General features: G+C 37.6%; 3 protein-coding genes across 4 annotated transcripts; 1 reads left to right on the forward strand and 2 right to left on the reverse strand.

Moving 5' to 3' along the window:
- The first annotated feature begins 76 nt into the window (after positions 1-76).
- Positions 77-9,707, forward strand: LOC116257598 (transcription initiation factor TFIID subunit 6). The gene is made up of 12 exons (XM_031634518.2): positions 77-460; positions 2,752-2,838; positions 4,382-4,483; positions 4,571-4,679; positions 5,445-5,548; positions 5,676-5,813; positions 5,907-6,002; positions 6,683-6,807; positions 8,131-8,263; positions 8,345-8,470; positions 8,628-8,742; positions 9,175-9,707. The coding sequence occupies exons 1-12, from the start codon at positions 335-337 to the stop codon at positions 9,537-9,539; spliced, it is 1,626 nt and encodes a 541-aa protein (XP_031490378.1). The 5' UTR covers positions 77-334; the 3' UTR covers positions 9,540-9,707.
- Positions 9,708-10,938: 1,231 nt separating this feature from the next.
- On the reverse strand, positions 10,939-14,020 carry LOC116257046 (60S ribosomal protein L38). The gene is made up of 3 exons (XM_031633650.2): positions 13,882-14,020; positions 12,471-12,654; positions 10,939-11,124 (listed from the first exon to the last, which is right to left on the reverse strand). Exons 1-3 carry the CDS (start codon positions 13,882-13,884, stop codon positions 11,102-11,104), a joined length of 210 nt encoding a protein of 69 aa, XP_031489510.1. The 5' UTR covers positions 13,885-14,020; the 3' UTR covers positions 10,939-11,101.
- Positions 14,021-16,122: 2,102 nt separating this feature from the next.
- Positions 16,123-21,188, reverse strand: LOC116258194 (cell division protein FtsZ homolog 1, chloroplastic). 2 transcript variants are annotated; one of them, XM_031635348.2, is made up of 7 exons: positions 21,039-21,188; positions 20,652-20,909; positions 19,379-19,478; positions 18,956-19,185; positions 17,972-18,139; positions 17,599-17,832; positions 16,123-16,612 (listed from the first exon to the last, which is right to left on the reverse strand). In XM_031635348.2, the coding sequence occupies exons 1-7, from the start codon at positions 21,171-21,173 to the stop codon at positions 16,367-16,369; spliced, it is 1,371 nt and encodes a 456-aa protein (XP_031491208.2). In that variant the 5' UTR covers positions 21,174-21,188; the 3' UTR covers positions 16,123-16,366. The 2 variants fall into 2 exon arrangements, with proteins under 2 accessions (XP_031491208.2, XP_031491207.1); XM_031635347.2 differs by having other exon boundaries at positions 20,652-20,912; positions 21,039-21,178.
- Between the last annotated feature and the right edge of the window lie 395 nt (positions 21,189-21,583).

Below are 21,583 nucleotides of genomic sequence, written 5' to 3' on the forward strand. Positions count from 1 at the left end.
TTTAAAATAGGGAGGGAAAGAGATAAAAGAAAAGGAAGGGCGAAGGCATTAGACAGAGGGAGAGAGAGAACAGGTGTCTCGTGCCAGTCAATCTGCGGCATTATGCACGGCTAGGACGTGCGCCGAGAGTAATCGAGACCGAGGGTTCATGTTTGAATGGCGAGCGTACGGTCGAGACTGACCGTCTCAGAAACGGGTTGTCACGATCGTTTCCGCCGTCCAAGCGCGCCCTAAGCTCCGAGATCTCCCGCTCCTCTATATCTGCAGTCTGCACCACTGGGTGTTGAGCAAAGGAAGGAGAGGAAGAGGAACAGGAAGAAGAAGAGGAAGGAGGATGAGCATCGTGCCGAAGGAGACGATCGAAGTGATCGCCCAGAGTGTGGGCATCAGCAACCTCTCCCCTGACGTCGCCCTTGCTCTTGCCCCGGATGTCGAGTACCGGCTCCGAGAGATCATGCAGGTCCTGCCCTCCTCTCTTGCTCTGAAGCTTCTTTTACTTCGTATCGTACTGTTTGAACTTGTCAAACCTAGGTAATCTCCTTCTTCCAATTGCTATTGCGTCTTTCCTGGACAAGAAGTTGATGGTTAGCTCGTTGGATCTTTCACCAAATAGCAGGAAATTGTGGTCTACTGACTCTGTCAGACTGTAGGGTTTGATCTCAAGTATTTCAGTGATCTTCTGTACACGTGCTCGTTTATCATTAGGATGATTATGTGATGGATCCTACACGCCTTCAGGGTTGCTCGCGATTTTTTCCGGAATAAAAACATAGCGTTAACAGAAATCTCGAGAAGGATTACTTTGCTAATTTTTTTGAGTTGTTGGTTGGGAGTTCCTTTCTCTTTTTTGTAGTTTTTTTTCCAAGGATAAAAAACTGTTTCCGGCACGAGGAAGATGGTGCATAACGGCTAGCTGCCCATGTGCTTAAATAGATGATAGAAGTGTTTGCTCATGTTGTTCTTCATTAACTTCTAGCTGCAATTATAAGCTCATATGCTCATTGACTCAAATTCCTTGTTGTTTTGGTATGGTCTAGATCTCGAGTGTTTTCTGCTGAACTTCCCCTTGCCTTTACTCAGCTTCACGTTTCCATTCCCTTTGATGGATTCATTTTCCTTCCTTTCTTAGCTTTAACGCTGCTTAGTCTCTGTGGAAGTAATTCATTATTCTCTCACATTCATTCAGCTTGTTCCACGAATAGTTGACCGTATGGCAGCGGCATGAGTGTGGAATGCTATTCTTGCTTGCAGCTCCTCATTTGTTGCTCGAGTTTGCAGTGTCAGTAGCTTAGCAATATAATACCTGCAACATTACCACGACCAGTAATACTACCAACATCAAGGGGAACAAACATGTCAATAACGGCATCTGTCCCCAAGGTTCATTGCTACTGTTTAACTATTTAACCTATTTTCTTTAAATATTTTCTTATTTTATAAATTTCATTTCAATATTAATAATTTACTATAATAAATATTTATGTTATTTAAACTCTGCCGGTTTAGGCATATGAGTAGCGAACTTGTCTTTTTGCTCCATGTAGATTTAGACGATACTTAGGAGTACGCCCTTAAGCTATTTACCTGACTTGCTTGTCAGGTTTTGATCATAAGAATGAGGACAGGTTAAGGTTGTGTAAAAGGATGTTTAGTGGACTATATCATTTGCAAAGTTTTGTGAATGACATAGCCGCATAGGTTCTCAATGTTTCCTTGTATAATAGAAGCTTTGTTTATGAAGGTGAGGAGAAAACTTTTATGGGAATACGTAAAGCAGTGATAGCAATAATAATCATTTGACAGTTAGGGGGGAAAATTACACGTAATATAGTCAAAAGCTTGGATTAATAACCTTTCTCCAATCACTATAGGAATAATACCATTGGCAACTCCGAAATAAAAGGGAGTTCATATCTGCGAACTTGGACTATACAAAGGATGTACATGTCATGAACTTCAGTAGTATACTTGGGCTATTTCAAGAGCATTAGGTATGTTATATAATCATAGTAAAAAATCTCAGATTCCACAAATCTCATGATTCTGTTTTGACATATTAATAAAGAAAATATGAAATATAAAATATTGCAAGATATTACAACATTTTCAAATATTTTGTGATAATTAAGATCCCAATATCATGATATCTTGTAATGTTATCATGTAAATGTATTTTATTTTTCTAGTGAATAGTTTTTTCTCCCTTCTTCCTATTTTTCCATTTGTTTATAATTTCTTAGTCATTGAGATTTTCACAAGGTTTTGTTAGTAAGCTACTCCAGTATTTGTAACCATGCCTACAATCAAATAATTTTTGTTGGATGACATGAGTATGCAGCGTTTCTCTTTATTCTAGTTGCTCTTCTGCTTGTTCATGTTTGCCTTTCTGTTTCATACGAAAGGTGATGCATTTCCACCAGTTTTTATGAAATATCAAGTGTATTGGCCTTGCCAACCCTTCACCATGATAAAGCAGTGCCTTTAAGACATTGGTCGATATGGAGCATCCTTAATCATCTGATCCATCAATAAAATAATAAATAAATAATATGACATGATGTGCTATGCTGTTTAGAAAAATACCACTTTTCTGATACTGATATTTACAATACACTTTGTAAAAAATGATGGCTGGACAGGCAAAAGCACTATGTTTTTTACTTGAATGATCTTACAGAGAACATTCTTTGGCTGTCGAAACAAAAATTTGCATGATTGTTATAGAGAACTTATCCTGTTTTTGTGCTTTAGGAGGCTATGAAGTGCATGCGTCACTCAAGGCGGACTACTTTGACAACTGATGATGTTGATAGTGCTCTAAGTTTAAGAAATGTTGAGGTATTTATGATCCAACCACATCTCTGATAAATTAATTTTTCCCTTTTGTCTTCAATGTATCTTTTGCTTCATAAGAACTAATTGGTCTGAAGAAGACACATGTATTAGTTGTTGCACATGTGTCTATGTCTGCATTCTTACTCCGTTGTTTTTGCTTTCCTTTTTTTTTGGCATTTGTTGTTGCCTAATAGATTTTTGATATTTCAGCTGCATTATGAACTCCCTTTAGCTTTGCCATGTAATGGGAGAGAAAAATGGTCTTGTGTTGTTGACTTGTTTCAGAGTTGGAACTCTTAAAAGCTTTGCACAGCCAGTATTAGAGTAACCCCCATTTGGACCAATTCAGAGAACTCAATGTCACTCAGAAAAATCATACTCATCTCCTTGGCATTGTTGCAGCAGTCTTTTGAAAGAGTGACCAGAAAATCACTTCTTGATCTTTATGTCATCTGTGAAAATGACTGGCTTTAGAGTACTTGATAATGGAAATTCATCTTGTTCAGGATGTTCTTTTATTATCTCAATTTCTTAGAAGCAGTTAACATGAATATCTGTTGATAATTAGAGGATTCTTTGGAAAGTAGTTGTGCTTTTGTGCAACTATAAAGTTTTTTAACATCTATTTATCTTTGTTTTTCCTCCATCAATTACATTGCAACATGTCTTGCTTTATTTTTCACAAGAAAATGCTGCTTATATTATTATTTCAAAGTCTGTTGTTCATTAGATATAGGCTTGTGGTGAGTCTGGCAATCATGCTTGAACTTCTCTTGGGCATTTCTTTTGGTTTACCTACCATTTGTTTGCTGAAACCGAGAAATAGATATTTCCTTGGATCATTCCAGTTACAACCATGTGCTGCTTTTACTACCACAATACAAGTGTTTAACAATGATAAGTATTTGTCAAAATTGGAGAACCTAAATGGAAAGTCAGGGTTTTAGAATATGTTCTCATGGATTTGCTGTTCTCTCTCCTCCCACTGCTAGCTTTGGTCGCAAAATTCCTGACCTTATCATTGTGATTGATTGCGTTTATATTGTGATCTTTGATATGAAACAATGGTTTCTATCTCCTGTCAGTTATTAAACCTCTAATCAGAGAAGAGATGTACCCATATCAGTTAATTTTAGTAAATGTTCTTAGTCCAGTTGATATTCAACTGACGCCAGAGGATTTTGTTAACATCCTTCCTAAGTAGGGATTTTGTTGATCTTTTGGCGTGTTTGTCCTTATCCTGCATTTTTATTCCTTGGTTTCCCCACTTAAGAAATTTCAACTACTGGTTAATTTATCATTGGGTGAAGACAGTTGGAAACGACAGTTAGAAACTAAGTTCTATAATTTGTGCTGAGATCATATTCAGTTTTGACCAGTGAATTTGGTACATGGCTCTGGAAGGTTGACCACAATAGCTTACTGAATGATTGGCCTAATGAACTCTTTAGTGTTTTGTAGCATGCCGATCTGGTGGTCCTAAATTTCAAGATCATATCACTGGTTAACCCCTTTTTTGTTGGGACATGAAAATGTCTTTTTGCAGCCAGTTTATGGCTTTGCATCAGGAGACCCTTTGCGGTTTAAAAGAGCTGTAGGCCACAAAGATTTGTTTTACATCGATGACAAAGATGTGGAGTTCAAAGATGTGAGTACTTTATATTCTTTGTTTTTCATTCTTTCTCAATATTTTGCTGGTTCTTTGTTCTAAATGCCATTTGCTTTCTGCATTCAGATAATTGAAGCACCACTGCCAAAAGCACCACTTGATACTGCAGTTACTGTTCATTGGTTGGCAATTGAAGGAGTGCAGCCTAAAATTCCTGAGAATGCTTCTGTTGATGGTATCTTTCAAAGAACAGTTTTTTTTTTTTTTTTTTTTTTTTTTTTTTTTTTTTTCTTTCATGTGAAGCTAGGGGCTAAAGGTTTCATATGTGGAAATGAGCTTGGCTGCAATAACATTTATTCCAGTCATTAAGAATGGAAGAAATAGAATCAACTTGTCATATGTTACTTTGTGGAGGATCCAAGAATAAGGTGCACCAGAACAACCTTCATATTTTAATGAAGATGATCGTAGTTGGACACTATAAAGAAGCATATGAAGATTGAAGTATACTTTAGTCAGGACAAAAACATTACTGAATTCATTTATAAATTATAATTTTGTTCTGTTAAATAAGTCAAGTTACGAAGGTGGCGTCTTATTTCAGCATATGCTTGGTGGGTGGGGTGGTGCTGGTGGTTTTGGGCTATTAGAACTTAGAAGATATTACACGTGCTGAGATTTAAATATTCATGATGAATGCCACTCATTAGTGTTATTAATTTGTAGTTGTTCTCATGGAAGACATATTCCTGTTGGCATATTATTTGAAATGAATATATATTGTGTGACATTGGCTTCTGAATTTGATAGTCTCCAGCAAAGTTTTGTTTTGCTTTGTATAGTTGGTACTCATTTATGCTGTGCTTGATCCTTGTTATAGACCATATGTAGTTTATGTTGTTCCTGTTCAATTCTTAGGAGATCCTTGTATACATTATCCATTGAATTAGTGTTTTACTTTTTGGTAATGAATGAGAATTATGACTTCATTTATGAACAGGTCTTGCAGCTCCTCCAGAAAGTAAGCCTGAGCAAACTAAAGAAGAGGTGCTTCCTGTTGATATCAAGCTTCCTGTTAAACACATATTATCAAGAGAGCTCCAGGTACTTTCTTGCAAACCCGTCTGTTATTATTCTTTCTTGTCAAGAACCATAATTTTGGTTTGCATTACTATGGGTTCTTCAACATTCTGTGGGTTTTTTTTGCCTGGCATATATTGTTTTTATGCAGCTATACTTCGATAAAATCACAGAGCTTGTTGTTGGGGGATCTGAATCTCCGCTATTTAAGGAAGCATTAGCTAGTCTGTCGACAGATTCAGGACTTCATCCTTTGGTTCCATATTTTACTCATTTTATTGCAGATGAGGTATAAAATAATATTTAAAGAAATCTAATTTTTGAATTTTATGTCCAATTGTGGTCCTTATAACTCCATCCTAAGTTTGTATTTCTGTGACAGGTTGTCAGGAGCTTAAATGACTTCCGTCTCCTGTTTGCTTTAATGCGTGTTGTCCGCAGTCTTCTTCTTAATCCTCATATACATATTGAACCTTATGTAAGTTTGTTCAAATTTATTTTCTGTTTTCTGCTTATAATTCCAAAGTAGTTGTAGGATATTGTTGTTCCCTTCTTATTTGTGATTCATAGTTAATTTTACCTCTAGATGGTTCCTTCAAGACAAAGTTTCAATTATGATTTTCAGCTCAAATTCGAGCTATTAGCTCGAACTCCTAAAATGGTTTAGTTGACATGATATATTGCATGAGATGATATTCCATTGCATGAATCAGGTGCAGAACAAAACTATCATCTGCGTTTCTTCAGTTTGGTCATTGTAAGGACAGAAGAACCTGTGTATTTTCTTTGCCAAATAATACTGATTCATACATCTTGATATCTTTTCCTTTTCTAGGAGCACACTTTTTATGAAAAACTATTATTCATGGTGACCAGCAGTGTTATATAATATCTATTATCTATGGACCAATTTTCCGTGGCAATATGATCATATACATACTAAAATAGACCAGTTTGTGTCACTTCTATAACATTGCAACTGTTGATGACACCTAGTGAGGTCGCAATGTATTTATCCTTTGTGTGATTCTAATATTTGGAAAAGACCTGGGTTGTCATCTCTTTCTTATCTAGCATCTTTGATACTTTTCTTTTGCAAGTCTATTTTTACCTTTTGTTTCATAATTTCTTGCATCATAAAATTATTCTTTCTTTCAGTTACACCAGCTGATGCCATCCATTATCACCTGCTTGGTTGCAAGGAGGCTCGGCAATAAGTTTGCAGATAACCATTGGGAGCTTAGAGATTTTACAGCAAACATGGTGGCTTCAATATGCAAAAGGTTAGAGTTAAGTAGTTAACAGCTAGTTTATGACATGTCCTGCTTCATCTTTTTTCGTTAAAGAGTTGATAATAAATGAAAAATATAAGGGAAGCGACACATAAGTGAAAGTGGGAACCAAATATTTTGAAGATATTACGTTAGCATAGGTGATGGGATTGATGGAGCAGTGTAACTGGGAAGCAGGTTCCTGCAACCATTGTTCATGTTCATTGTATACTTAGTGATTTTCATAAGCCAGTGCTCATTGAGCTCTTTTGTATGTTTTGTGAAGCAAAGAGACTGGGGTTCTCTTTTATGACTTTCCCTAGAAAGGATTGGATTACAAGTTGAAACATAAACATATGCGTCAATTTTTCTAATCAAATCGAGTTCCTATATTCTTGCCATGTTACAGAATAGCATCAACTTTTTAATTGTTTATTAGTCAATAGTCCACATGTTAAAATAAAATTTGTAATTGTGAAGTTTAGACACGATTCATTATGAAATATTATCTCACGGAAACCATTATAACTAGTTCAAATATATAGTAGTGTTCTTTCTGCAGTTTTCCATTCAAATTATTTTGTCAAGAGACTCAAGACACATCTTTGTGGGTGAGTTTGCTTCACTTTTTTCTTTGTCATTTTTGCGTAATATATGTGAGCCCAGAGCATTGTATCAGGCAGGTGTTTGGAAGTATGTGGATGAATTTTGTTAAAGTTACACGCTAGCTTTTTGATATAGTTATCTAGTTGAAGAGTGACCTTTTTTAAAATTAACAGATGAGCATTACAAGATAAAGTTAGTATGTGCAGCTTATTGCATTGGTGTCATCTGTTTCCTAAATTGATATTTTGCTCCAATAATCATCGCATTTCCATCCCTGTTAGCGTCTGATCAACATGTATTCTGGATGGTGTTAGTCAAAAGCATGAAGTTTTTTGGTTCAAGAAGGTCCATATTCAAGTCATCTGACAGCAGTGTTGGCAGAAACAATTAAGGATTTTCAAGTTGTTAACTACAATAATTTCTGGTATAGCCTTGGTTGGGAAAAGTAGGTATATAAGCTCATCTGTATGCTTTGGTGCACAAAATTAGTTGCTTTTATGGAATATATAGGAAATGCATGTCTGCTATAGCCTATGGATGCCTGAACATTTTTTTTCTCTGTTTGATTTTCATTTGAAAGTAATTTTGGTTTTCATTTTTTTACAGTTCATGGTTTTTGGTACCTTTTAAGTTTTTCTAATAAATAGTTGGTTCCGTTATGACATTATTGTCCTCTTTCTGAATAATGATCTTAGATTCTTAGCATTGAAGTTTGCTACCTGTTTCCAGATTTGGACATGCTTATCATAATCTCCAGCCCAGGGTAACAAGAACCCTTCTTCATGCATTCCTGGATCCAACAAAGTCATTGACTCAACATTATGGTGCAATTCAAGGTCTTGCTGCCTTGGGAACAGGCGTGGTACTAATTCACTTTTTCTTGTTTCCTGATGTTAAAACTGCAGTTGGAAGTCCACTAACTTTGCAGACGATTGTGTCACAGATACGTTTATTGATATTGCCAAACCTTGAGGTTTACCTGCAAATGCTGGAACCAGAAATGCAACTTGAAACACAGAATAATGAAATAAAGAGACATGAAGCATATCGTGTTTATGGAGCTTTATTGGTACTTCTTCCTTTACATCTCAAATAAACCAGAAACAATTTGTAGCAACTTATATTCTCTTTAAGTGTGCCTCCTGGTTTGAAGCTTGAGGGTTGCAAATGTTTGTCTATGCATGCAAATCAATTGATAATTCTGACTTAAATGTGCCTTTTCACAGCAAGCTGCAGGTAAATGCTTATCTGAACGCCTCAAGTTGTTCCCTTGTCTTCTATCTCCTCCATCCTATGCTTTCTGGAAAACAAATAAAGGGAAGGTATCAACAACTATGCCAAGTAAGATTCTGAACTCCACCTTTTATGTTGCGATTATGATAATAAACTATATCAAATGGGTGCTTAGTTATGTATGTTCCTGTGATTTGAGATATTGGAGACTGATGATCTTTGCACAGTTAGGCATGTTCGGACCCAATCAGTGCATTTCCAGCCTTTCGTTTTACTTCTATTTTTATTGGAAATGCTACTGACCTTCGGTTAACTCATGGCCCGGCAACCTGGAGAGGAAGGGATTCAAAACTTAGCTGTTTTAGCAATTATGATTGTATTTAATTGTACAAGCTCTCTGTTGGTATCGTCATAAAGTTTTTGTTCATATTACGTATTACAAAATGCGACTGTAAAAATGTTTTCTGACAAATCTAAATACTTGAATAACTATGAGCCTTTTGTTTTTGTGACTTTTTCTGACAATAAATCTTAATCCAGACAAACGCAAAGCCACCACGGATTTCTCATCCCTGCAGGTTAAAAAAGTCGCAAGCGAGAGCATATTGATGAGTAGTCAAGCAGAATCTTTGTCACATGCAACTCAAGATGCATTCTCAAGCGCATCCTCTGGGGGATCTGCAGTTGTCCGAGCATCCTCATTGCCCAATGGAACATCATCTCGTGGGCAGAGACAAGATAAAGTGGATGCTGCTCATGATGTACAGAAGCGGACTTTGAACTCAACGCAGGTGCTAATGAAGGAAGATGTTGACGCTGGCAACTTGTTATCATCTTTGTCTGAGTTGTTTGGTGAAGCCATTCTCTCCTTTGTCCAATCCTCGGAGATGATGATTTTCTTATGAAAAAAAAGGAAAATCGATCTGTAATTTTTGTAATTTGTAATTCCAGTTTTTGGGTGGTAATTGTATTGTAAAATGTCCAATTACTGAGCTTTTTCTTGTCGAAAAGCAATCAAGAACCCAACGACACGTTTTCCAGATAATGATGACGGTGAATCAGATTAATCCCAACTAAGTTCCTAGAAGAACAAACAAAGTTCAAGAATCGAAGTAGATTACGCTGCCGAGTGATGTTTTGCCTGCGTTTTCCGAGAAAACCTGTTGGGATTTCCCATCAAGCATAACAAAAACTTAAATATACAAAAACATCACAGGTTCAGGTATGGTTCTGTTCCTAAATTTTGCTCCGAGTTGTAGGTTCGGATCATGCTTGGGTCAAAGATCAGTTCCAGTTAACTATGTTCTGCCTAGAAAGTATGCTTGATGCGTCATGGTGGAGAAGGTTGGAAAGATATGCAGTCTAAGCACAAGTTCGATGTATTATTAGAACTGCTTGTGAGCAGTCTGAGCACAAAGCATCGAAGTTGGTTTTATTTCAACATAACTGGTTGGAGTGGCTTTGGATTGGACAGGACGGGATGAAATTGATTTTGATTACTATGGAGGATTGGACTACAGTGGGTTAAATTTAAACTAGAATGAACAGATCCAACTTCATTTTGGTCAAGTATTTTGGAGCACATTGTCAGTCTCCAGAACAGATTCAGGTCAGCACGGCCAAGAGCGAAGAGAGATTTCACCGAGTACCAGGTCAAATATCTGAGTCATTTCCGCCTCAATTGGGTTTACATGAAAGCTGAGGCACGATCCAGTAGAAGTGTAAGGGAGATGTTACAATAGATTCTAAAAAGGCAAGCCATCTGAATCAATGATTAGATGGCTAAGGAGGGAGATCCGAAACGGGTTTTGATATTAATATCCGACGAAGGTTTTGATATTAATAGCACCTTAGTGCCCAACTTTGTCTTCTTAATCAACCTAATAATCCAACTCGTAGTCCTTTATTGTTTAGAAATAAAATGGGAAGAGAGACATCGGAATCGAACCTCAAGGTGCACATTGGCATACTCGCCCTATAGACATGAACGAATGGACTGCATCCGGCATTGGCATTATCAACAACCATAAACACTCGCTGATCTCCCTTTGTATGGGTTAGATAGAACGGTAAACAACCCTGGTAGCACATATGCCTAAGGCGCGACAAACAGATTGAATGCGTCAAGGAGAAAAGCTCGCCATTCATACGAACATCAAGGAGGCAGGAAATTTGGCAGTTCATCAGAGGCATATGAAGAATCGGCAAACACGAATCGTGACATCTCTGGACTCTTCTTTGCCTGATTTGCGCTAGTTAATAATATGTTGGGTGTGCAACCAATTCAATACGACTTAAAGAATCTTTAGAAGCCAAAAGGATCCTCAGACGTCTTCAATTAATTACTATAAAGCAACAATCTTCTACACTGTCAGTTTGAATTTCAAAACAATACCAAAACTCATACTGCAAACTGAGGAAAAGGAAGTTCACAAGAAATAAAGACTTCAATCTATAACAGCACTCTTCACAGGTCCTGAACGCTCAAACCTGCCATAATGAATTATTAGAAGCGTCATTAGTAGTAGTCCAAAGAATAAGCCAAGCACTTAGGCAGCAACACATTGTGCGAATGACCTGAAAGCAAAAGCACCAGATGTTTTGCAACCAAAAATACAAACCAAGATCTGAACTCTTCAATGCTTCGACTTATCAGAAATCGCCTAACCAAGACATATCTGCCTCATCGCAATTCCTGCTATATGGCAAGCCTTTCAAGACTATCTATAGGGTTTGCTAATCTGCTCTTGTTTCTGTATCTGAATGGGTGTAGTAGTGGACATAAATGGATTGTATAGAAAAAAAATCCAGGACCTTAACAGCATTCATAAATGTACTGTGGTTTCCACATTTCACCAATCTCTTCAATATAAGTAAAGCCAGTGTTGCCAAATCCATTGCATCCAATTGCAGAAAGAGATGGCAAAGCAGGTGGACATTTAGTCTTGGTGCAGTTTCAAAAGTAACACATGTTTCAGGAAACGAAACACCAGTTCTTTGAAATACTTAAAGATCAAGAGGTTGTTGCGATCCATTAATTTGAAAACCATGCTTTACCAATACATGGAAATCATGGCTGTATTTGAAGGCAACACTTTAAAATACAGTACTACTATTGTTGCTGAAAAACATTAGTTATTCCATCACCACTTCTAATACAATGTTTCCAAATTCAGCATGAAAGATAAAAAATGGAACCCAAAGAGACTGCCTAATCTTTCAGCTGAAGACCCAAAGACCCGAAGTTATTGGCGTTTTTAACTCGCTAAGTAACAAGTATATAAAAAAAGTTGAAGCAAATACCTGTAACAGACAGAAGTAAGAACTTTCTTTGAGAGAAAACAAGGGTAGCTACCATCCTCTGATCCTCAGAGAACATATTGAGAGTAACATTGTTAACCAAGAAAAATATAAAGTACACGTGAAATAGATTAAAGGACGTGTTTTAGAACTGGAAAACACACAGCACTTCAAGTTCAAAATAAACAAACAAATTTTGCTTGCAATATCATCAGAAGTGAGAGTTGAGGATTGCAGATATACTTAAGTGGAATTCATGGAATATTTATAATAAACAGCCCATCTTTCTTTATTTTTCCAATCCTTTCCCATTGTTCACTACCATGAAAGATCTTTAGATGTAATGTGTGCATTTCCTTCTACAATGTATAGTGCTTCAAGACATCAATCTCATCATTACACCACAAGCAGATAAATGTTTGGCATCATCTACTGGAATCAGTTGATGTAGAGAGCATTTTGAAATACAATGAAAACCAATTTAGGCTTCACCTTTGGATAAAGGCGGCCAGTGAAGAGTAAGTAAAACACATTACCTGGTGGAAGGGATTGCTTCAGTTTATCTGCCTTCTCAGAATCAAACACACAGAGGGTGTAAAGGTATTTGGAGCAGCGGACCTTGAACTTCACAACATCTTTGCTCCTCTTGATTTTCACAGAACGTGCATCTTTCCTTCTTGCAGTGAGAAGGAAATCCTTGATCTCATGTATTTGCTTCGGCTGCAAAGTTATAACCATTGCCATGTGATCAAAACTAATGCTTATACATAAACGATGAATGTGAACAATTTCTTACAAATGTCAAAACACCGATTCTATGAACATAAGAAAATTCATTGCCTGTAAAAGTACTCGTTTGTTATTGTAAAATACTCAAAAAATACAATATCATATAACCCTCAACATTTGTATCAAAATTATAGAGACTCAATGAACGTTAATCATCGTTTTTTTATGTTACCTAACAAGTGATACGATATAATACTACATCCCCTTTGAATTACCGAATGAAGATGACCATTCATCATCAGACGTCCGATCACAACAACTTGCAGAAAAATCAAGAAATTTTGGCTACAGTAGCTTTAACTTTCCATAACTGTACAAGTATTTGGCAATTAATTATTCGCTGCAAGGACAAAAGCTTTTCATAATGGACATTGCTAACCCAACCTAGAGAAACTATACAAAATCTAACAAAGAATTAGCCAACCTAGAGAATCCATCCCAAAATTTTGATGATTTATACTACACCCGCATGCCAGCCTCATCATAAAATAGAAAGCTCAAACAATAGGAAATAAGGTAAAGAGATGATAAATTAGAATTCTAAACAAGAGAAGACATTTAAAAGATCAACTAAAAAGAAGTGACCCTTTTCTGAAGCAGATGCAAACCACGAAAGCAACCGAAGATAATCCTAATTCGCCAAAAGCCTAGTGAGCATGACACCGGAATCAATGCTTCATTTACACTAGAAGATCAAACACAATGACCTTTCCCAGCCCACTAATCTAGCAGACTAGCACCAAACAGGTCCACCACAAAGCCAACGTGAACTCAAATTACTAAAAAAGAGTGATAACATGACAACCAGAAGAGTAAGACCAGAAGATCCACTAACAAAGACAGTTTGCCAAATGAGAATGCATCACGCTATCAAACAAAAGGAGCAAAAGCACAATTTCACGCGATTTTCAGATTAATTACCAAAACAAAGACTTCGTTCGCTTGACGGTAAAATAAACCTCAACAATCTAGCTGTTAGAAACAAACAAGGAAAACAATGGAGTTCATCCCTCTCAAATAACCAAAAAGAAGACAGAAGGCTTAATCCATCTCATTCGACGGAGACAAGCTCCAAAAATATACGAAAAAAAGAAAAAAATAACCTAAAAATCAAAAACAAAGACGATCTAGGAAGAGAGAAGAAGAGGATAAGAATACCATTTTGCTCAAAGCGACGGAGGGGAGAGAAGAAAATCTCAACTACGTCCGCTCTCGAGAGTCCTTTCACCCCCAGCCCTTCGGAAGAAAGCCTGCATCTGCGGAAGGCTCGAATATATAGGGCGCAACTGCACTCTAAAACCCTAACGAGCACTAATGGGCATTTTCGGAATGCGAATGGACACAAAACGGATCGGGTAAAACTCCAAACCGCGTCCTTATCCGGGTTCCGTTGGGGGTTGTCTTGTGACTTTCGTCTATGGCTCGGATTATTTCTAACAATTTAAATATTTATTGCGCTCAAAAAATCAGATTTTAATTTTAACTGAAAAATGAAAATAGAGTAATACAGGACGACACTCAAACCATGAATGTGTTAATATCAATGCTTAAACATTGCAATTTGCAACCAAAGGGTTAAAAAGTTTTGAGAGACGAAATTTTTTATCCTAACTGCTGACAGTTTTTTTTGAGCGCTTGGGCTCTAAAACCACTCTTCTTTCACTTAATATCTGTTGGCCTTAGCCTCACTAGCAAGAGTTGGGGCCGAGACTGAAAATTCTGATTAATGGGCATTAGTTATAAAACTTGATTTTTAAGGCGCATTAAATAAAAAAAAATGACATGAAGTCATTTTTTTTTTATGTCTGTACTCTTAGACCATAAGCAGTCGACGACCAAGTTGACGATATATTGTCTCCACGTTAGGCCCCAACGCAACCCTAGACCCTAATGATAAAGGGCTCTTGGCCATCCTTTCGGTGGCTTTTGCCCACCCCAAAAAATGTCGATAAAGTACATTATTACTTTTAGGTTAAATTTTTTTAACTATTTATCTGTTTGGTAACTGTTGTGGTGGACAATCTTAATCTTAAAATAAGTAATATCGAGTTGGGTGTATTAGATATGTTGACTTGGTGTTTGTGAATTCTAATCGAAATAGATAAGGTTAGTATAGTGGTGGAGGGATTTATCCAGTAAGCACCAACTGTCAGGGGTTTAGAACTCATTTTGTCTCTTCGTAGGGTTGAGTCTGTCTTCTCGTTGAGGTATAAGCTTTTGAGGCTCGAAAACTCTTCATTTTGAAGTTTCTGCAGTTCAACCATGTTTGGCAAATTGAAGCTGAACAGTGGATGCGAACTTCCCATTCCCATCGCCTGCCATTATCTAATATTTAATGCGTTGAAATATAATATTATATATTTATTGCATAACAATTCGCTCAACTGCTAGTTTTGCAAATAAATGAGATTACAGTTCAAGTTATTTTGTAAACAATTCACGGATTCTTTCTACATGCTCACTTTTTATTTCCTTCAGGCCTGAAGCGCTTGTGAAACTGTAGTTATCATATAATTAGTTGGACTTAATCATTCCCCATTACATCTAAACTATACTTAAGAGAGAGAGAGAGAGAGAGAGAGAGAGAGAGAGAGAGAGAGAAAGAGAACCAAGTTGTGACAATTAAGTATGATAGTTGAGAATATAGGGTAGCATTTTCAACTATGCAGACAGATTCATCATGGTCGATTTTCTCAGAATGAGTACTTCAATCATATTATTGATAAGAAAATGCATTTCTTAGCCCCTAATATTTGTCAAACTTTGTGTCACTCATTTTAATCTTTACTGAAGCCTGTTAAACAATTCAAGTAATTCTAACAGAATCATTCTCCGCTGTCAGATCTAAAGAAATTCTTACAAAATCGTTGATGCAGATTACATACACAGGAAAGTCCATCAGAAAGTAACAATTAGTTGACTCAAAATAATCAAACCAAAACTTCAATCTGACATATGAAATCACGCCCAAATTTTCAAACTCCAGACACCCATCAAGTTTCAGGATTATGAGCCATTCTACAACCTAGTGTATATATCTCTTATCTGCCCATCGAAGTCTCTCTAGTTAGAGAATTTTCCAGCACTCAAATTAGTCCATAAGCATTTCACCTAGTCGTTTCTTTTTTAACTGATCTATGAGCATGACACACATTATATCAGCTCATCAGGGCTCTCTAATACCTGGAGGCTGTGCTAAGCGACAGCCAGAACAAAACATAGTGTCGTGGGTTAGCAATCAGCATGTTTGACATTGACATGTCCAACCTTAAGTTTCCTTTTGTCAAATAAACCAAAAAGAAGGATCATGTTTCTTGCGCTGTGATCAGACCCTGGGTTCTAAAACGATTATTACTTGCATGTAGGTTAGAAACCGAAGTGGACTTTAACCAAAGAACCTTGACCAAGAAATGTTAAGTCCAATAATGATTTCCACCTGTCAAAACAGTTGCATTAGCTCTGCCTTAAAGTGCAAAAAACACGACCCTCTCTAAAGCAAGATGGAAAGCCAATTACAATGAAAAGGAGTATGAAATGACCAAAACTTGGTTCAACTACAAACAGAAAAACCTTTATACAATTGCCTCAATTTTCACTGAGCTACCAAAACAACACAGAACTTGTTAACAAAGATAGAAGCAATTCAGAAGAAAATCTTTCGGGATCTCGAAGGGTTTGAGGGTGAGTTGGCCATCTTGAGTGGTGTAGGCACTTTAGTCTCTTGAACGTTCAGTAGCCTGGCAGCCTTAGGATCTGTCAACAGAGTTTTCTGAAATGATTGTGAAAAGCCTGTTGCAATTATTGTCACATGAATTTCTCCAGTATAGCGATCATCAACAACAGCTCCAAAAATGATATTTGCACTGGGATCTGCCAAACTAGTTACAACCTGGAAATAATAACAGAATCAGTAGAAGAAAATAATGAATGTAATAAGGGCAGCAGATTCAACAAAAGAGAATTAGATTTCTGTGCTTCAAGCTTGAATGTGACCTTTACTAAGTGCAACCAATACAAATCTTTCATTCCATGGTAAGGGGCAAGCCAAGGTTCTTAAAAGCAGCCTACCGATACAGCACAAGAAAAGCCATCAACTCATATAGCATAGTGGAAACACTGGTGTCAATATGTGCCAACATAGGTAACCTTCAAGTTTGGTGGGGTTGGACCTGACTTGAAACTGCTAACCTGACTCCATATCATTAAACAATGTCAAAGACATTTAGCATCCAAAAAAATGCATACATCCTGATAGAGCACATAGCGTAAAAAAACATGCACCCATCCAGATGGAACTCCAAAATAAAACACCAAAAATATGGGTTTCCATCTTATTTTGAGATGTAACTGGAGAGAAGGATAAACTAGCAAATCTGTGTATGACAAATTTATATAACATAATACCATGCCTCAGTTCAGCCTTGCACTTTTCCGCATAAAGCCAGCAAATTACATAGACTTCCAGTGAAATACGTAGAGATTCTGAGTGAATATATATAAGGATAGTCCTGTGGCTGGGACAACAACTGTTCTATTTTGACATAAGCATTCATGCAGCTATGCCAGTTGGCTTGGGACTCTGATATGCCCATGTATCTGCATACATGACATTGATGTGAAAGCACATTTAGGGCCTTAGGGGAACTCAAAACCACAAAAGTTACAATAAGCAATCATATGCGTTCAGTCAAATAATACAGTACTTGAAACCTCGAAAGCTACATAAGAAATGATATGCATTCAGTTGCAGAATACTAAGTAGTCAGTTGAAACACACAAGAAGAAAAAGGAAACAGAAAAAAGATCATAAGTTAGATGCTTTAAGGAATCCAGATAGAACAGAGACAATTTTAAAATGTGAGTAATTTAGAGCACCTGAGAGACTCTATTGACCTCTTGCAGAGTAATGTCCTTTCCTCCAGTGATGTTGTAGACAACACCAGTAGCAGATTCAATAGAGGAACCAATTAAAGGTGCCAAAGTTGCTTGTTCAGCAGCTTCTTCAGCACGATTCTTGCTAGAAGAAACACCAACACCAAGCATTGCAGTTCCGGAATTCTTCATAACTGCCTTGACATCTGCGAAGTCTACATTCACCAACCCAGGTATCTGCAGTATGTATTAAAGTTTAAATACCTTCAGCATCACCATAGGCATCAGTAAAATTCAAGAATGAGAACACAAAGACCAGAAAGAAAACTAGTAAAGGAAAAAATGACTTGGAAACCAAAATGATTGAATGATTTACAGTGATTATGTCTGAGATTCCCTGTACTCCTTGTCGAAGGACATCATCAGCTAGAAGGAATGCATCCTGTAGGGGTGTCTGTTCTTCAACAACATCCAGCAGCCGATCATTTGGAATGACAATAAGTGTGTCAACAGACTTTTGAAGTTTCTCAATTGCCTCTAGTGCCTGTAGTAGAGAAGTACAAATTGAAGATAAAAACTGGGTAAAGGCTTCCAGACATAAATTCATGCAATTATATATGGGCATATGGATGACTAGATTGATGAAAGGCACATATAAGTAATATATAAAGGACATCAGACTATACACGAAAGCAAAGCAGAAATTAACAATATATGTAATTTTGGCATGGGCAAAGTGCAGGTGAAAACATTTAATCAAACTTAAGGCAACCTTTGGTAAGCAGTATTGAGGTATTGTTCTTTAAGACAAAAAAGCAGTTTCATTTTCCTGAATTTCTTCATATTTTCCACTTTTGCCTGTGATTGTGCTGGAAGAGAGGACACATTGAAAACATAGCAAAGATAACTAAATTATGACTTTATGTAGTGGAAGCCCAAAACACAAGTTTGAGTAAGGGTCCTTGAAGAGTATACGAAAATCATTATCATAACAATGAACCATGGGTCCAACCATGACTACCAGTATAGCCATTTGTTCCATGTGGTTGTGAACATCAGCTTAGTCATTCGTTCCATCTAGTTTATCTTGAGATTTGGATGAATAATTTGACATGTCCAAACAGCCAACACTTTTTCAGTGAGTGGACGGTTTATGAGTTTGAAAACTTATATGCAAGAAAAAAAAATGGAAAGTTATCCTGCACTCATTGCACCACAAAGGAAAGAAATCGTAGTTTGCATCATAGCAACCAATGGGGACCAAAATAATCTAAATCAACAAAAATAGTTTCATCATCAATATAGAAAAATTAAAAAAATAGTAAATAAATTAAATGTGAAACCGCTTGAAAGCACCTACCTGCAAGGACCTCTTACGACCTTCAAAGCTAAAGGGGTAAGTCACCACCCCAACAGTCAAGTAACCTGCATCTTTTGATATCTGGGCAACTACAGGTGCAGCACCTGAACCAGTGCCCCCACCCATACCAGCAGCAATAAACACAAGATCAGAGTCCTTGAGGGCATCCGAAATTGCTTCTTTAGATTCTTCTGCGGCTTGCTCTCCAAGTGCTGGGTTTCCACCAGTACCTGCACCTCTAATTGGGAAAAGTTAATTGGTGGTGAACATTTGATGTAATTAAAGTTTAATATGTCTTCCAATGTTAGACCTTATTTAAGGACTGCTTTCCTGATATTCATGCACATATTTGACAAAACAAACCAGGATAACATTTCACGATACTGTAAAGTGTAAAATATTCTCTCAGCACAAATAACTGACCTAATCCACGAGTCAACATCTGTCCAATTTGAAGTGGAGTCTCTGCAGCCGAGTGCTTAAGTGCTTGCAGATCAGTATTTATGGCAAAGAACTCTACACCCTGATGCAGATATAGAACGTAAAAAAAAATATGACATCTAAAGAGACTATGAAAAAAGTAGACTTTTTCAGGAAAATAGATTATTCAATGGACCAGAAGCATGGAGTCTCTTGTGATCGTGCATCTTAGACCAGGAACAATCAAGATTCTGAAGGAGGGATACAGGCACTTGAACACAAACAAGTACATTATACATGGATTTAGTAGCATGAATTTTGTAGTGAAAGCTTAGTTCTCGGCTACCTTGCAGGCGCCTGAACACAAACAAGTACAACATACCTGAATTCAGTGGCATGAATTTTAAAGTAAAAAGTTGCGCCTCCACCACCTCCGCTCCCATGGGAGGTGAATTTGGCGGATGGAGGAAAACACTTGAGTTTTTTTTTCCCTTTTTCTTTAGCTTTAATGTAAAAATTAGTACATAGACTTCCCACATATTTTAATTGATATGTAGGTTTTTGCAAGTACTTCTAACGTTATAAGTTAATTTTAAATTTCAGCTTCATTTTCCATACTTTTTTTTTAAGTCCTAACTGCTTCCGCTTAGGCTTGGACTTAGGCTTTTTAGGACATTTGTCGCATTGCCACCAGATTATTCTTTTGTCTACTTAGGTGCAAACAATAATGCATCCTTATACCTAGTTCCTGGTTGTAAGTGACCGGAAAATTTACTAAATATGTCAAGACCATCATATAAACCGTTATAGGTTGAACCACCACAGTAATATCTTTTCATGGAGCTATCATAATATCATGTGAAGAAAAACAAGCAACCCCTTCATTGACTTGTACAAGCTCGGATGGCAATTGAACATCCAAGCAAGATCTGCATTAATGGAACTAACAATCATGCAAGCATGATATTAATTGGACAAAGCCCAAAAACGAAATTCAGGACATCCATTCTCATTCCAAGACAAAGGCAGCTCCATTTTTCATAGCTTCGACTAATTCATCCACATGGCCTTAAGGACAATATACGAAGCTCCCTAACAAGTTTACTCGATGTTCAATCAATGCATTTGCAGAATCCCAGCTCAATTCCTATCTATTCGCTCAAAGAGTCCCCAGACGAAATCGCCTGCTGGGGCGAATCGCCGTCGAACAAAGCTGCATTACAACAAAAAAAAAAAAAAATAGCGAGCAATGATGGGCAGGTGATGGAGACCTTACCTGCAAGCCACTCTTAATCATCCGGTTCACGGCATTGTTCCCGCCGCCCCCGACACCGACAACCTTGATTCTGGCGGACTCCATTGGGGTGAAGGAGGCACGGCACGCTCCACCACCTCCCCTCCGCCTGCTGCTTCTGCATTTCGTCTTGCTCCAATCCAAACCGCACCACGAGCTCCGCGAGAACCCAAGAGTGAACGAGGAAGAGAGGGTGGAGGGGTTTGCAAACTCCAACAGGACGCCCATTTTCCCCCTTTCCTACTGGAAGAAACCAAAATACTTAGCTCCGTTATGGAGGCAACAGAAAACGAAGAATGTATAAAGAGACGATAAAAGAAGTAGAAGAAGAAGAAGACCAGGAGAAGCAGGGAAACCAACACCACCCACCTTCCGAAATGGAGGGGAAAGGAAGGGAAAGAGAAGAGCAGAGAGAGAAAGAGAGAGACCGAAGATGGAGGAGTCTGGTGGTGGCGAAGGAGAGGAGAAGCGCAGCTTGTGGGGTTTCGAGGGGTTACGGGACATGACGCGCACGAGCGAGCCCAGCCCGAGTCGAGTATGAAGACCCTAAGCTAAGCTTCGAGCTCGACTCGTTTGAGCAGACCCAGGTCGAAGTTGGCTCGGCCAAGGTCGAGCAGCACACAACAACAAATAACGAACCGGATCGAAACTTTGACTGAGCTCGACTTCGCAGGGTTGTGACCTCATTCAAATGTAATGTCGAGTAAAGTTGTATTTAAAGCAAAAACCGAACCTTTACCCCTTTCTCCTAGTCACGTTTGAATGATTGAAATGCCAAACATTCAATACCAGATAATAGTCACATAAAACAAAAGTTTCAAGTTCCAACTAATTTGCACGGCACAAGCCGGTTGAAGCCCATGCTATTCCAATAGTAAATAATTGGTCACCTACCAACCCTTTCGAACGTTCAT

The sequence above is a fragment of the Nymphaea colorata genome, chromosome 7, assembly GCF_008831285.2.
Source record: "Nymphaea colorata isolate Beijing-Zhang1983 chromosome 7, ASM883128v2, whole genome shotgun sequence".
Classification (NCBI taxonomy): domain Eukaryota; kingdom Viridiplantae; phylum Streptophyta; class Magnoliopsida; order Nymphaeales; family Nymphaeaceae; genus Nymphaea; species Nymphaea colorata.